General features: G+C 46.8%; 1 protein-coding gene across 1 annotated transcript in view; it reads left to right on the forward strand.

Annotated features, from left to right (window-relative positions):
* Positions 1-16,512, forward strand: part of COL4A2 (collagen type IV alpha 2 chain) — a 232,987-nt gene that overhangs the window by 123,295 nt on the left and 93,180 nt on the right. Inside the window, exons 5-7 of the mRNA XM_004704409.2 lie at positions 11,219-11,353; positions 11,465-11,509; positions 15,966-16,082. Coding sequence (XP_004704466.1) covers positions 11,219-11,353; positions 11,465-11,509; positions 15,966-16,082 — 297 coding nt within the window. The remainder of the gene's footprint in view (positions 1-11,218; positions 11,354-11,464; positions 11,510-15,965; positions 16,083-16,512) is intronic.

Here is a 16,512-nt window from a genome sequence, read left to right on the forward strand (position 1 = left end):
AGAAGGCCAGTCTTCAGAGTGCAGGTTAGAGGGAGTGTCCCTAAGTGTCCCATGCAACAGCTGAAGCCCCATCAGCAGTGGCTTTTGTTTAACGTGGAAAACATTCCTACACTCACTCATCAGCTGTGGAGAAGACACTTCACCGCTTCAGGCCTGTTTCGTCCCCTCTCTGGGGTGGGAATTAGCCCTTTCTTGGTTCTGAGGCCTGGGGAGCATCTGAATTGCTTGGGGAGGTTGTTTAGAGCACAGCGTCGCAGGCTCCCCCCACCCCCACCCTCCCCATCCTACTCCCCCACCAAACTGCTAGACCAAAAAATTCTTGAGGTCTGAGACTCTCCCCTAAGTGATGATTAGGCAGCCAGCCAGGACCAGTCTCTGGGCCACAGGCCACTTCTGGCGCAGTTTCCTCCAGCTTAGTGTGAGTTCAAATCACCTGGGAGTCCTGTGAAAATGCAGGCTCCGACTCAGGGCCTCTAGGGTGGGGGTAGGGGTCTTTATTTCTAATGAGCTCCCAGATGGCATAAAGGCTCAAATCTTCCATTTGAGATGCTCAGAAGAAGCCCCTCCCCAGCCTCCTAACTGATGGAGCATTTGGCACAGCCATAGCGGATGGGTGGCCAAGAGAGAAATGTCCATTGTAAAAGCCCTGTGACCTTGGTCTAATTTAGAATGGCTGCTGTCCCTGTCTGACCCTAGCTCAGGAGTGAGGCTTGGGTGCATACCAGTGGTGTCACAGCCCAGCCAGTGAACGGTGTATTTTGCATCACAGAATAGGATGTTTGACGACAGTTAAGAACCTCGGGGTTGCGTTTTTCTAGTGTCTGTGCAGGGGGTAAGAGCTTGTAAGTTGGATGGCTTCTCTGTATGTTTGTACTAGTGTGCTGGAGCTTACAAAGAGCGTACTTTTGAGTCAGCATCTGTGAACATGTAGCTCTGAGATAGGTCTTCAAGCCAGATGACTGGCTTGTGTTGGCTCACCAGTAATCTCGGGTTCTCCTTCCGTGGTGTGTTAGTCTGGGTAGACTAGAGAAACTAATTCATAAGAAAGAGCTTTATATACAAGAGCACTTGAATATTGAGAAAACATTCCAACCCAGTCCAGATCAAGTCCATAAGTCCGATATTAGCCCATATGTCAAATAAATTTCTCTTCGTACTCACACAACACATGCAATGATGCCGAATGCAGAAAATCACAGGCCAGTGGGTGGAAAGACTTGTGGATCCAGTGGCATTGTAAGCATCTCAGCGCTCACAGGGTTCTCCACGTGGCTCCTGCAGCTCAGCATAGCGCCATGTATCTTATCAGTAGAGAATCTCCCAGGGAATGAGAAGAAAGTATGTCTCCCGCCTCCAGGGAGGAAGACAGGAGTTCCAGAATCCTCAGGAGAAGGCCATGCCCACACAGAGGCCTCACATGCTATACCATGATTGACAGGCTAGACGCCACCCCTGCGCTCTTAATTCTCAAATTGACACCAGATTATGTTCCTACCACACTTGGTAACTGGATGTATACCTTTGTGTCCAAGCCAGCTCAGATTAGGTTGGGGAACGAGGGTGTTTATCTTTTTGAGAGAGAACAAAGGGTTCAAACTCCCGTGGTGTTTCCAATGAATGGATGGACCCCGGTGGTTCTGCAGCCCACGGTGTGAACTGGACTTGGTGCAGGCAAGCAGGCTGGACCACTAATGATGATCACAACACATGCAACAGCAGCAGAGAAGAGGAAGCTCCGCCATCACCTGGGTGCAGAATTGCAAAATATGGGGATTTGTATTTGAATAAGAATAAGTCCTCCTCAGCCTGTGGTGCCTTAGCATTGCACACCTATCAGCTTGACCATGACGAACCAAACAAAAACTGCCAGCGGAGGACCACGTGGAGCCGCTGTAACCAGCAGACATTGATGTACAAATAAATGCATCGTGTATAGGCCATCTGGGGGGAAAACCAGTTGTGAAGTTTTTCATAACATTGAATATGCACTTACCAGATGAGTTAGATATCCCATTGCTGGATCTTGTAAAGAATACATAGCCAGACAGACATTCAACCACACTTAAATTTTACGTGATGTTCATAGTAGCCAGCATTCATCAAAGGCTGGGAACAATTCAGATGTCCTTGACCGGGTGAGTGGGCAAGCCAAAACTGGTAATGGGATACGACCACACACCACTCAGTAGTAAACACAAACACGTGGACGCATGCTCCAGCATGGACGAATCTTAAATCCAGTAGTCTAGAGTCAAAGGATATGGTTCTGTTGGTTTTTTAGTGACAGTCTGGGGAAGGTAACGCGCGAGAGCCGGTGAACGGACCGGTGGGTGCCAGAGGCGTGGGGTACATGAAGGGCTTCGGTGCTGAGTTTGTTCGAGGAGGTGATGGGGCTATTCTGTAGCTCGGTCTTCAGAGTGGTTCCACGACTCCAGGCACTGGTCACACAACGCACGGGAGTTTATGCAGATCGAAGCATTAAGAAGGAGTGAGAAAATGAAGTCGCGTTCTTTAAGCTATAGCAACCATTTGAAATGATCGTGGCAGGAAAAGAGGAAGCAGCAGGAGGAGAGCGTTCGCGTTTCTAATGACCAACCCGCTGGAACCCTGCCTAAGCCTTGTCCTATTCTGGATCATTTCGAATCAAAACGAACCGAAAAAGAACGCCGTGTCTCACAGCCAAGCCCAGGGCTTCTCCTCTTGCTCTGAGGCTCCCTTTTGCTTCCTTGGCCATTGGATGCTTTGTTGGTTTTTGTTTTGTTTGACGCCTGCCTCCCCCAAATAGAGGGAACCAATGTGGCAACCCTAAGAATATGATTCCTTCCGATGACTTTAGTCCAAATGCACACTAGATCTGGCTCTTGGTCCTGTCCCTGGTCTCTGCCCCACAGCCTTGAAATTCATGAGCCACGGCTGGCTGCCTGAGTGAAGATGTCACCAGGGAAGCACGGTTCAGGAGGTCCAGCGAGCTCAACGGCTATTTCCTGAGCCTCCTGTGCTCAGTGAGCAGCCATCACTGGGCTGTGAGGGGCCCACTCCGCGCAGAGCTTGCCTCGCCCCCCACCCCACCCCTAGTTCTGACAGAAACACAAAGTCACCCAAATGCGCAAACTCTACTGCTAGTCATGGCACACTCTTTGGCAGGAAGGTGACCCAAGGAGAGCAGTCTGAGATTGGCACATGCGGTTCATAGCACACCATGCGCTCCGTCAACATAAATTGGGAACTGTCTTACTTACCAGTCAATTCATGAGCTTGGAAATGCAGTAGTCGCCTCCCATTGCAATGGCCACTTTCTAATCATGTCCGTGTCTCCCAGGGCCAGCGTTAGTAACAGAGTCAAACACAGAGGCAATGAAATGATGGCATCCTGGTCGTTGATTTTGCTGTCCCCATTGTCAGGGAGAAGAGCCTTGGTGACAGTGAAGTACACATTGGCCTGATCACTGTGAGGTCGGCAGTTCTAGTGCACCAGCTGCTCCCGCCCCGCTAGAGATGCCTGCCCTAGGAAACCCGCAGGGGCAGCCCAGCTCGGCCCCCTGGGGTGGCTGTCAGTGAGAATGAGTTCGTGGCTGTGCATTTGTCCTCTTGGAGATTGTCAGGTGCACGACAGAAATAGCATGCGTGCCTCTTTGAAGCCTGCAAACCAGAGCTCGGTGGGTGCTGCTGATCCCCCCAGCGTCCTCCTCTGACAGCCCACAGCGAGGTCCCCCGCTCATCACAGGAGAGCCCCATGCCTTTCTGGAGGAAAAGAACATTTAGGAAATCGAGTTTGTCTATTGAGTCATGAATGATTCACATTTAAGGACATAAAATATATTTATTGCTGGAAGCACAGAAGCAATGCAAGGCTTCCCCAGAAAATCAGCTTTTCCGACACGCGCTGGGCGAAATGACATCCAGACTCCAACACGCCCTGCCGGGTTTGGGGCCCAAAGCCAGTGGGTCAGACTGCCCAGGGGCAGTTAAAGGAGAGGAGGTTTTTCAGTTAAAGGAGTGGCGGTTCTCCGACGTCTTTGCCTGACAGGTGAAAAGCAAGAGAATTGATCTAGTTCTTCCACCCCCACCCTCGGGCTATTTGAAATTGTGGAGCTATGGAAGCCAAGTTGGTTCAGCTACAACTGTATGATGACTTCTAGGAGCTATCACAATGCTCTCCACTCATGTGTGCTCGTTGGCTGCCTTAATGAAGAGCCAGGGTAACAGAAACCAGTGTCCCCCTGCTCCCGGTGTTTCTCTGTTATTACCCATCCAGTTCAGCCCGACCCTCTCGCAGCGCTGCTGTGCCGGGGACTGCGCTGGACAGTTCACATTGTTATCAGTGTCTGACTCCGGATTCCGGACGCGGAAAACCAGGCTATTTTTGGTCCCTTTGGATTCTTTCATTTTCCTGGCAGGCATTTTTAGAGACCGTTAAACTAAAATGATTTTTACTAAGCCATTTTTAAAAAGTGTATGCACTTTCCTCAATAGCATCTATCGTATAAATTCCCTGGTAAGACAATGTCCAGTGGTCAGAACGGACAGTTCCTGGGAGCTTGATAGCCATCGCCTTAGCAACCAAATGCGTTCCTTTGTTCAGACGTCAAGTCTGTGGTGGGGCAGTTTACCTGCGATGCATTAAGTTGACAGTGTGAACAGTCACGTAATTGCTACCCAAACCATGGGGGACAGGCCCATCTCCCCAGCATGGCCCTCATACTCCTTGTCAGGCGTCCCTTTCCCCCCACTTCCAGCCTTGGCAGCCACTGCTCTACTTCCTGCCCCTGCAGTTTTACTTTTCTGTTATACTTTATAGATAGGAGCACACAGTATTCAGCCTTCTTTCACATATGCTGTTAAGATTCATCTCCCTTGTGGTGTGTATCGGATCATGTGTCCTTTATCACTGCCGAGTAGTATTCCACGGTATGGACATACCACCATGTGTTACTCCATTCATCAGCTAATGGACACTTAGCTCTGTAGCTTCTAGAGAAAATGAGTACAACTGTAAACACTCACTCACCTACCTGTTTTTGTGTGAACCTATGCTGTTATTTCTCTTCTCTGTGTACCCGAGTAGGATTCCTCTGTCCTCTAATAAGTGTATGTCCGATTGATAAGAAACTGACAAACATTTGCAAAAGTGACTTCACCATATGGCATTCCCGCCAGCATCGTAGGAGAGTTCTGGTTGCTCTGCACCACCACCAACACTTGATTTTGTAAATATGTGCATGTGGGCACACACGCGTGCCACCCTAATAGGTGTTCAGCCATTTACCACTTTCTCCTCCTTTTCCCTGCTGACTGGCGAATGCTGCTGGTCGGCTCCTTGTGTGCTTGTTTCCACCTGTGTATCTTCTCCACCAAAGTGTCTGCTCGTCTCATGTCCGTGTTTGAAGGTTTGTTTTGTTTCTTCTCTAAGAGAGCTTTTGCCTTTGCCTAACTCCAAAGCACAAAGACACGCTCCTGTGTTTGTTTGCTTGTTTCTGTTTCTCTACAAGTTTAATCGTTTCAGCACTTACATGTAAGCCTGTAATCTCTATCAGATATCAAGTAAGTGTTTGTCTATGGAGTAAGGTGAGGCTCAAGATTTGTTTCTTTACATATTTAGGTGTTTGTACATTTACACTGATGTTAGTAGAAAATAGAAGTCAAATCACGTTTGAGGGAGAATTAATTCTAAGAATCCTCATGACTGAACTCATACCTCACGCTTAATATGGAACAGTAGTCAGGGACAGGACTGATGTTTTGTTATCTATTAAATAAGAAGATACAGGCATACAGTGGCAGATTTACTGAGTTCTCTATTGCCTGGAATTGGAAGTAGCCCATGATTTACTGAGAGGCATTCTATTTGTAAGGTGTGCTGATAGTGTCGTGGTTAAAGTGATCAGATGCTACCCAAAGGGTTGGCAGTTCAAACCTCGTGGAAGAAAGTATACCGTGGAATACTACTCAGCAGTGAAAAGGAGAAAGGTGTGGCAGTCTACTTCCATAATGATTTACAGCCTTGAAAACTCTCTGGGGCAGTTATCCTCTGTCCTCTAGGGTCCCTCTGAGTAGTAACTGCTTTGATTGGCCATGCCTTTGATTGGGGCGGGTATCATACCGCAGACTTCATAAAGCTCATAGAAAAGTTCCATTGCCTTTTAATTCCATTTTCATAAACATTCTGAAGACCCCCTCATGTATGTACTGTATAGACATCAACCTTGGAGTTATGGTTCGTAGAATTTTCTGTTACTGCATCCCACCTGGGTGATTTACAGATTGCTCACAAATACGATCACTATCCTTGAAAGCAGGGAACCTGTCTAAATTTCCGAAATTTCCGACGGCAGAATCATTTCCCTGGATCATAAATAGTAACGCCGCTCACCTTTGAAGCCCTTTTACATATTTCAGAATGCGTGCCCCACAGTTCGCAGAAACCAACTGGGAATTAAGTTGGAATCAGCTAAGAATCATCAGGGCCTGCAGCAAGTATAAGGGCCCAGAAGCTGTGGGCCATGGGACATGCTGAGAATGGAGAAGGAAGGGAGGGGACACCCCAGGGACTGGGGAGGATCTGGGTTCGCTGGTGGTATGCCCGGTACCCATAAAAGGCCAGATGGGAAGAGTAAACTTAGGAAGGAGAAGGGATTTCCTACTATTCAGATGTTGGCCAGTAAGTATTTTAAAGCTTATTCTTATCCTACCAGGGGAATGTTGTCCAGTCGATTAACGAGCCTGGTGTGCAGGAAAGCAGATGTTTCTTTTTGCCTTTGGGGAAATTGCCCTTTATCCTTTCCTGAAAAAAAAAAAAGAAACTCTTCTACCTCCTTCACCCACGGCAAGGTTAAGGTTAACAACTGATGAATGGGCGCAAGCACTGCATTTGATGATATGAATGTGTAGTGAAATATCTTTCCCCATCCATGGATGTCCCATCTCTAGTCACGGCGTTCTCCTACGGGTGCCTCCATCTGATGACATTTGGCAACTTTCTCGGCAGTGAAATTCTGAAATGCACGAAAGCTTAGCAAGTGTCTCGGGATCTTCAGTGTGTTCTCTCCACCGCCGCGGCATTTCAGCTATGCATGTTCAAGTCTGGACTCGTTCCCTCTGCCCTTTCAGACTGCAGCTCCCCAAACAGACCCTGGATTCCCCACACACGCAGACTCCAGGGGTGATTTCAAGACAGGCATTATAACCCTCTGCCCAAACAATGATTGACATGGATTCTATCTTGTAGCTGACAAGGAAGCACAAAACCGAGGAACATTTAGCTCGCGATAATATTTAGCAAATGTTAGGAAGAAAAGAAAGCAAGACCCCCCCTGCTTCTTCTCTTCCTGACTGCTAACGTCAGACCTTGCTTTTGATGACTGCCTGGTGGAACAATTGGATCTGAGAGCCAGCCTTGCGCATCAGAGAGTTTTCTTATTAAAAGATGCCGGTCTCCCTTCACGAAGAAAGGTGGGCTGCTAGCATGCGGTGCCTCTCAGACTATCATGGACACACACATGTTTTAGGGCTCCTGTTAAACCATGGGGGAGGCATTCTGGGATGGGACATGAGATTCTGCATTTCTAACAAGCTCTCAGGTGATGCCAGTGCTACTGACCTGTGGAGCACACGTTGAGTCACGGGTATAGTGGAACGATAGAAGCCCTGCAATGAGACAAGCTTCACAATCCTAGATCCCCAGAGCTGACTTCACGAGAGCCAGCTCTTCTCTCTTCACCTTTCTGAAAGCCAGTTCATTTTTTTTAATGGAGTTGATAAACTACTTCATGAAATTGTCCCAATGATAAAATGAGATAAATCATTTTTTAAAGCCTGTAACTGCATCATCCCAGAGCATACACATTGAAATTATAGTTCCCATTATCCATCTCTCTAGGGTGTGATAAGGGAGTGGGTAGAGATAGGGGATATGATTTTATAGCTTCTTTCTACAATCTCTGCTGGCTTAGAAGAACTCGTTGGTAGAAGTGTTCTTATTAAGTATACTGTGAGAATTTTATGAGCATAGTTTTTCGTACACTTATTTAAAAAAGGAAGGAAGAGATGGTAATTGCCTTCGTGATTGGGGCTTTTTGATGGAGGGTGGGAGTTAATACTAATCATGATTAGCAATAAGAAAATATCCTTTCATTTACCTTATGACTCCAGCTGTCTTTACCCGCACACCTGATTGGTATGATGAGCAGGATTTCCTTAGGAAATGCTCCATCCCTGATCACTGAAACATCTCTCTGTCATCCTTTGACAATAAATATCCACTTAATGCCAACAATGCTGGGTGTTCAGTGTGAGTAAGAGTGAGACGTTCAGTCTTCCCAGAATCTTCCTGACCCAGATTGGAAGCAGGACGGAATTTTATGGCATGCTGCAGGCTGAACTATCAACGCTGGCAGCATCTTCACACTTACTGACATGGCTATCAGTCTTAAAAGAAGAAGGAGAGGAGGAGGAAGAGGGAACTAACACTTGCTGGTGAGAGAGTGGAAAAATGAGACTTCCCATCCATTGTGAGTGGGGGGACGCAAAATCAAAGGGCACAGCTGATGTGAGAAACAGTTTGGGGGTTCTACAGCACGATAAATATAACCTTTCAAGATCAAACAGGCGGCATTTGCCCAAGGACAGAGTCGAGAAGGCAGAAAAGCCAGGAAGTAGGAATGGACGCGAGTCACATGGGAAGGGTGAGTGGTGATGTTATATTGTAGTGCTTGCACCACAATGCCACCCACCGCAATGTGGATGGATTACTAAATGAAAAATTGAGTTATCCATTCAACCTTCACCCAATTCACAATTAAAACAAAACCTTAATGCCAAACACAGACTTAACATGGGGCCCAGCATATCCCTTCCTGCTATCGACCCAGAACTTAAAATCAGGGACTCAAGCAGATCTTCTGCGGTGATAAACATTACAGCCTTATTCACATAGCTAAAAGATGGAAAGAACCCAAGTGTAAAGGGATAATGGGTAGGAAAGAGGGAACTGATTACATGGAACTGTGTGTGACCTCCTCCCTGGGGGACAGACAACCGAAAAGTGGATGAAGGGAGACGTCGGACAGGGCAAGATATGACAAAATACCCATTTATAAACTATCAAGGGTTCATGCGGGAGGGGGGAGCGGGGAGGGAGGGGAAAAATGAGGACCTAATGTCGGGGGTTTAAATGGAGAGAAAATGTTTTGAGAAACGATGTACAAATGCGCTTTACACAATTGATGTGTGTATGGATTGGGATAACAGTTGTATGAGCCCCTAATAAAATGTTAAAAAAAAAAAAAAGAAAGAACCCAAGTGCCCACCAACATATGAATGGATAAATCAACTATGGTATATCCATGCAATGATGTATTATTCAGCCATAAAAGAAATGCAGTCTGATACATACTGTAATGTGGATAAAACTCAAATGCATTGTGTTATAAAAGTGTGTAAAGATACTAATGGTCACATAGTGTATGATTGAAATACCCAGATTAGGTACATCCACAGAAATGGGAAGCTGAATGGTGATTGGAGGTGCTGGGGCCAAGAGGGGTGGGTGTGTACCCATATCATGAATGAGTATGAAGTGTCCCTTGGAGGTGATGAAAAGATCTGGGAACTAGATAGACAGGACGGTTGCACACATTGGGACTGTACTGAGATTCCACAGAATAGTACACTTCAAGTGATTGCACGTATGCTGTGTGAATTTCACCTTGAGTAATAATAATAATGACAGCATGCTCCAGACAGAGAAAGACTACAGTCTTATTCCAAAAGTCAGGATTCCCATCCAAGAAGTAAAGATTAAAAACAAGTCCGCTGACAATGGAAGGAAAATGACTACATGGTGTGGTTAGTCACTTTCCCCAATCAAAAGGAACGGAGGAAAGGTTAATGAATACAAGACAAGAATGTGGCTTTTCATCAGGAAGACATGGATATTCCACTTTGGGTCATATTAAATGTTTCCTCTTCGCTGGCTCTACAACATCATCCCACCAGATAGAAATGTAGTTTATGGGCAATGCAATGACGGCACTAATGAGGAGCAGTTTATCCTCCAAAGGGTGCTCCTTGTAAACACTAACCAGCAGCGGCCTGTCCATGATTAGGGGCTATTTGAGGTATGATATGTAATCACAAGAAAGCTATAGTCTACCAGAGCCACAAAACAAAACAAGAATGAGCACAACAGAGGAAGAGTCTGAAAAACCAGCATCAAAACATGTTCTGTTCCAAACTTGCAACAAACACAGTTTAAGAAACCCCCCAACTGGGTATTAGAACTGGAATGAGCCTGGGATATCATGTTGTCCAACAAGCCCTCCCAAGTCAAGTCCCGGCTTTCCATCTCTTACCACACTTCCTACCTACACAGAGACAGTGGCAACCGCCTCCCTTTTCTAGGGCCCTTCAACAGTTATGAAAGTGGTGTGCCAGCCCGGGTCGACTCGAGAAACAAATCCATAGAGACCTACATGTGTATGAGAGAGAGGTTTATATCAAAGAGTGATGGTACGTTATGAAACATCCCAGCCTAGTCTAGATCAAGTCCATAAGTCTGATATTAGCCCATATGCCCGACACCAATCTATAAATACCTCTTCAGACTCAAGAAACACACGCAATGACGCTGAATGCAGGAAGATCACAGGCCGGTGGGTGGGAAGTCTTGTGGCTTCAGTGGCGTTGTGAACATCTCAGCACTGGCAGGGGTCTCCACGAGGCTCCTCCAGTTCCCGGGGCATGAGATCTATCTTCGGAGTACCTTGTGTCTTGTCAGTAGAGCATCTCTCAGGGAGTGAGTAGAGAGAGAGAGACAGAAGTCTCCCGCCTCCAAGGAGGAATTACACACTTCCCAGAATCCTCAGGAGAAGGCCATGTCCAAAAGAGGCTTCACTGGCTATATCAAGATTGATAGGCTAGACTCTACCCCTACACTCTTAATCCTCAAACTGGCCCCAGATTATGTACCTAGCACACGTGGTTTTGCCACTGCATACAATTTTAAAAGTCAGGCTGGGTGAGTACTGATTTTCAACAGGAACTGAACTCCTCGGGAACACGTGGACTTCTTTGAGAGACCTTTCTTTGTTGCTCTATCGATAAGGGTCTCTGAGGGCCGTAACACCTCAGAATGAAACACGTCATTTCAAAAGCACCCACCACTCACAATGGCTGTTAGCTGCCATGGATTGTGAAGACTTAACATACGCTGTTTCCACAGGGTCAGCCAGGGCCAGTCGGCCCCCAGGGATACAACGGGCCCTCCGGATTACAAGGTTTCCCAGGCCTGCAGGGTCGCAAAGGTGACAAAGGGGAAAGGGGACCTCCAGGAATAACAGGCCCCAAAGGAGACGTGGTATGAACACCTGTTAATATGGCCTTCTGATTGGGTGAGGCGGCGGGGGTGGGGGTAGGGGGGTGGGATGGGTGTTTGGGCCTCCATTAAGTTTGTTTGCTTGCTTTATAGGGAGCAAGAGGTGTTTCTGGATTTCCTGGTGCTGATGGAATTCCCGTAAGTTCATTTTTTGTTGTTTGTTTGTTTAAGATTAGAATTTTAAAACCCTGTCACTCTTTTGATCCAATATACTGATGACCGAACGAAACATGACAAAGCCACTTTTGCTTGTAACATACAGCTTCTGCAGCTTCCCATGTAGAATTTCCCTCCTGGAATCCGGTGAAGTATGGGGTGGGTGATCTATCGTGTTCTTTGTAAACTTGACACCAGACTTGACCTCAGAATTGAGGCCGCTCCGCTCTAACGAGATCTTATTTAGTAATAAAAGCTACAGTGTTGTGCAGAGATGTATGCCCAATGAAAAGTCGGTTCGGAGATTCTGTTTGAACTCAAAAACAACCCGAATGCAAAGCCGTCGGGCACAGGAGGCAGGCCGGACATTTGCCCGGCTTCTCAGACGCTTTGTAGTCACCACTCATAAAAAGAGGAAGAGAAAGGGCCTGCTTTGTTCGTGGGAAAATCGCAACCTACAATAAAACGTGTTTTTCTAACCTAGTTCGCTTTGCTTCTTGTGGCACAAAAGTAAATAAATAAGTAAACAAACAAGACGGGCTGACTCACAGTCTTTGTCCCTGGGCTTCCCAAGCAGATTTCTCAGGGCCGGCTTCCTGGCCAGACCCTGACATCAGGACCTTTGTTTATCGCACATTCCGATCCGTCTCCCATGCTTCTACTGCTGCAGTTTGAAGACAGCTGCTTCAGGAGTCCCCCGCCCTATCCCCCCCACCCCAACACACACACACAGATGTTTATGTCCTTCCCTGACATGTTCATGTTCTCTTCACACACGTGCACGGACAGTCTCTTCTTTCTCCAGGAGTTCACAAGTCGGGCTGGTCCTTGGCAGCAGAATAGAAGCAGGGGGATGGATGGAGAGCGGTCACAGGAAATCCAGCCTTTCCCTTTAGATCTTCAGCCGCATGCCCCGTGAGAACTCTGCACCCCACGTGGAAATGGTCATCGTGAAAGTGGGAAAGTCACATTGACCAAGACGTGAGACCTGCAAGGCTGGTGATCCCGAATGGCACCAGAGTGATGAGCTCAAAGCTGCACATTAGCAACCAATAAGGAAAGAACCTTTACATGATTTCGAATCTGGAGGAGTTGACAGAGTTTGGGTTTTGCACCCCCTCCATTTTGGGTTGTTTTTCCTGCCCAACTGCCTAGAATGAAACCACTCACTTTTAGACCTAATTCTGGACCTTTAATAAATGTTATCTTAAATGTGTGCATAAGAAAAGGTGGTGAAGAAAGCTGATGGTGCCCAGCTATCAAAAGCTATAGCATCTGGGGTCTTAAAGGCTTGAAGATAAACAAGCTCAGAAGCAACAAAGCCCACATGGAAGAAGGACACCAGCATGTGTGACCACGAGCTGTCGAAGGGATCAGGTATCAAGCATCTAAGAACAAAAAATCATATCATTGTAAAGGTGGGTGAGTGCAGAGTGGAGACTCAAATCCCATCGGTGGGCAACTGAACACCCCCTTACTGAAGGGCTGTGGGGAGGAGACGAGCCAATCAGGGTGCAGGCTAGCAACGATGAAACATATAACTTTCCTCTAGTTCTTAAATGCTTCCTCCCCGCCACTATCATGCTCCCAATTCTACCTTACAAATCTGGCTAGACCAGAGGATGTACATTGGTACAGATAGCAACTGGAAACACATGGAATCCAGGATAGATGACTCCTGCAGGACCAGTGGTGAGAGGGGGAATGCCTAGAAGGTGAAGGGAATGTGGAGTAGAAAGGGGGAACCGATTACAAGAATCTACATATAGCCTCCTCCCTGGGGAATGGACAGCAGAGAAGAGGGCGGAGGGAGACATCGGACAGTGTAACTTATGACAAAAGTATAATAATTTCATGAGGGAGGGGGAGTGGAGAGGGAGGGGGGAAATGAGCAACTGATATTAAGGGCTAAAGTAGAAGGCAAATATTTTGAGAATGATGAGGGCAACAAATGTACATCTGTGCTTGACAATGGATGGATTGTGGTAAGAATTGTACGAGCCCCCGATAAAATAATTTAAAATAAATAAATGTTGTCTTTCAGTAATTGAAATCTGAGTTTAAATGTAGTGATCTGATAGAAAAGAAACTGTAACATCGCTGTATCATATCTGACTTCGTTTTTCGCTCTCCCAAGTCAGGTAACGTCAAGAGCCAGTATAACAGAAATCAGGGAGGAACGCATTGTTTTATGGGGAATAGTTGGGTGAACAGATAACTGTTATTTTCTGAAGACTCTTGGGCTAGCTCTAGAATCTTCTTTTTTTTTAAATCATTTAATTGTGGGCTCTTACAGCTCTTATAATATCCCGTATAGCAATTGTATCAAGCATATTTGCGCATATGTTGCCATTATCATTTCCAAAGTATTTTCTACGTGAGCCCTTGGTATAAGCTCCTCTTTTTTCCCCTCCCTTCCCTACCCTCCCTCCCTCATGGATCCTTGATCAATTATATATTGTTATTATTATTTCATATCTTACACTGCCCGTTGTCTCCCTTCACCCACATCTCTGTTATTCATCCCCTTTGGGGGTGGGGTGGGGGTGGGGCTATATATCCAATCTTGTGATGAGGTCCCCCTTTCTCACCCTTCCCCCTCCCTGGCCATCCCCCTACCCTCTTGATATTGCTACTCCCACGACTGTTCTTGAGGGGTTATCTGTCCTGAGTTCCATGTATTGAGAGCTCTTATATGTACCAATGTGTGTTCTCCGGTCTAGCCGATTTGTAAGGTGGAACAGTTCAGGAATCTGGAGGCTGCTCAATCTCAGAGCGCAGGCGATGCAAATTAAGTGAATTTAACAATCAGCTACTATCACTGCTCAGTTCAAGAATGCCCAGTTGGAGGGAGCTGGGTAATTTTAGCTCCTCAGCGTCACATTTAACAGTATCTAAAAGTGATGTGCAGTACAATCTTGGGAGTTGCATCCTAAAGAAAAGTATCTCATTTGATGCAGACGAGTAGGAGGTGAACTCGCTGCTCAGTGTGACGGACCTTTCTCAGAAGCACGATTTCAAAGTAAGATCAGGTGGACAGACAATTCCAAGTGATTTCAATAAAATCTGAGTGAGTAAGAAAGGCCGAGAGCCCACAGACAATCCAGAAGAGGAACAAAGAACTTAGCAACACGTGTTTAAGCAATAGGATCCCGGAATGCTGAAGACCTGGAACAGGATGCTAGAGAGCTTGTTGTCTGTCTCAGGCTAGCTTTACAAGACCAGACTTCCTTCTGTCTTTACCTTTAAGGAAATCATCAGACACCTATCTGTAGCCAAACAGCGTCAGAGATTGTGTTCCTTGATACCGAGCCGCCCCAGGGGATTCCTCTGACTCACCAGACAGGTTTCCTGGAAAGTCTGCCTCATGTCTCGTGTGACATCAAGAATGAAAGTTCAAAAGCCATGGCTTTGAATGGCCAAGGCAGCGCGATGGGCAAATAAAAGGAAAACCCCCCTTTCTATTTTATTTTTTGCCATCATTCAGGCTACAGGGGCCTGGAGGCAGGACTTGGTTCCCATTTGCACATTTCTCCAAGTCCATCTGCAAAACCTCCATCCTGAAGGACCTCAAAAATCACCCTGAAATAGGGGTTTGGCGTCTTATCAAGAAAAGCAAAATTTAGAAGCGACTGCTCAATAGTAAACATCTCGAAGCATCTGCTATTTGGAGAAATGACAAAACGGACTGTCGTCGCATAGTACCTAAACCATTCATCCCCCAGGTCTCTGAAACCAGGTGGATTGAGTTGAGCTGTTTACAACGGAACTGAACCCTCCCTCTGTCCAGTTCTTCAAAAGACATTTGACCGCGTTTCCTCCCCTGCCCCTGATGTCTCAGAGAAGCTGATATGCTTCATGTTGGTGTTTAAGACCTAAAAGCTCCTGTTCCCAAAGCAAGTATATGAGAGGAAATCCCGCTCTTTCAAATACGGCAAAGCCATTGCTGAAATCACCTTTGTGGGTGTGAAAATCTTACTTCTTTAGAATGTGAACCTCTTAAACTACCCATCTAGAATTTGGTTGTGCAGAACTGGTTAAAAAACAAACAAACAACAAAACAGCCCCCTTGTTATCCCTCAGAAGAAGCTAGCCCCTTCTAGGATGTTTAAAATTCTCTCATACTTGGCTTTGCTAAAACACAGCCACCCGTTTTGGGTGGTGAAGCAGGGTAGGAGATTCCCTGAAGGCAACTACTGTCTCAGCCAAGCACATGAGCAACAGAGATTGGTCGGGAACACCTGGGCCCTGCTGAGAGCCACACCTGTGCCTTTGTTTCTTTACTCTTTCACTCATTGATTGCTCCGCCCCTGTTGAGTTACCTTTGCTCTGGGATTCATGCAGTGGCTCGGAGAAGAACAGTGCGAGCCGCTATGCTCCAGTTACCTGGAAACCAAAACAAAATGAGCTAAAAGATTCTTATGTTTCTCTTCCCCAGGGACATCCAGGGCAAGGTGGGCCCAGAGGAAGGCCTGGTTACGATGGCTGCAATGGGACCAGGGGAGACGCAGGTCCACCAGGTACCCCAGGCTCCGAGGGAATTCCCGGCTACCCTGTGAGTATGAGCGCAGCACCTGGACCGTCGTCAGTTGCTGTTGCTAGCTGCCATCCAGGCGGTCCCTGACTCGTGGATCCTGTCACAATGGCATAAAGTGATGTCCGTGACTGGGTCCTCCCATGATGGGTTGTGGCTCATTCAAGCCCTCGGGTTTCATTGACTGACTTTTGGAAGATCACCAAGCCTTTGCTCCTAATCCATCTCCATTTGAAAGCTCTGCTGAAACCTGCCCAGCATCATAGCAATACAGACGCCCCCCCACTGGCAGATAGAGGGCAGAGGGACACCAGCTGAGAACCAAATCCAATGTGTCCTGCATGCGCGGCAAGAATTCTATCCCTGACCCACCGTGCCCCCAATTACTGAATTGCTGGGTACTTGTCAGTGAAAATATGTAAAAGAGGCCACGTCCTGAACATTTCTCCCG

This window comes from Echinops telfairi, unplaced genomic scaffold (genome assembly GCF_000313985.2).
Source record: "Echinops telfairi isolate 266 unplaced genomic scaffold, ASM31398v2 ScPeMD7_7467;HRSCAF=8505_1, whole genome shotgun sequence".
Lineage (NCBI taxonomy): Eukaryota > Metazoa > Chordata > Mammalia > Afrosoricida > Tenrecidae > Echinops > Echinops telfairi.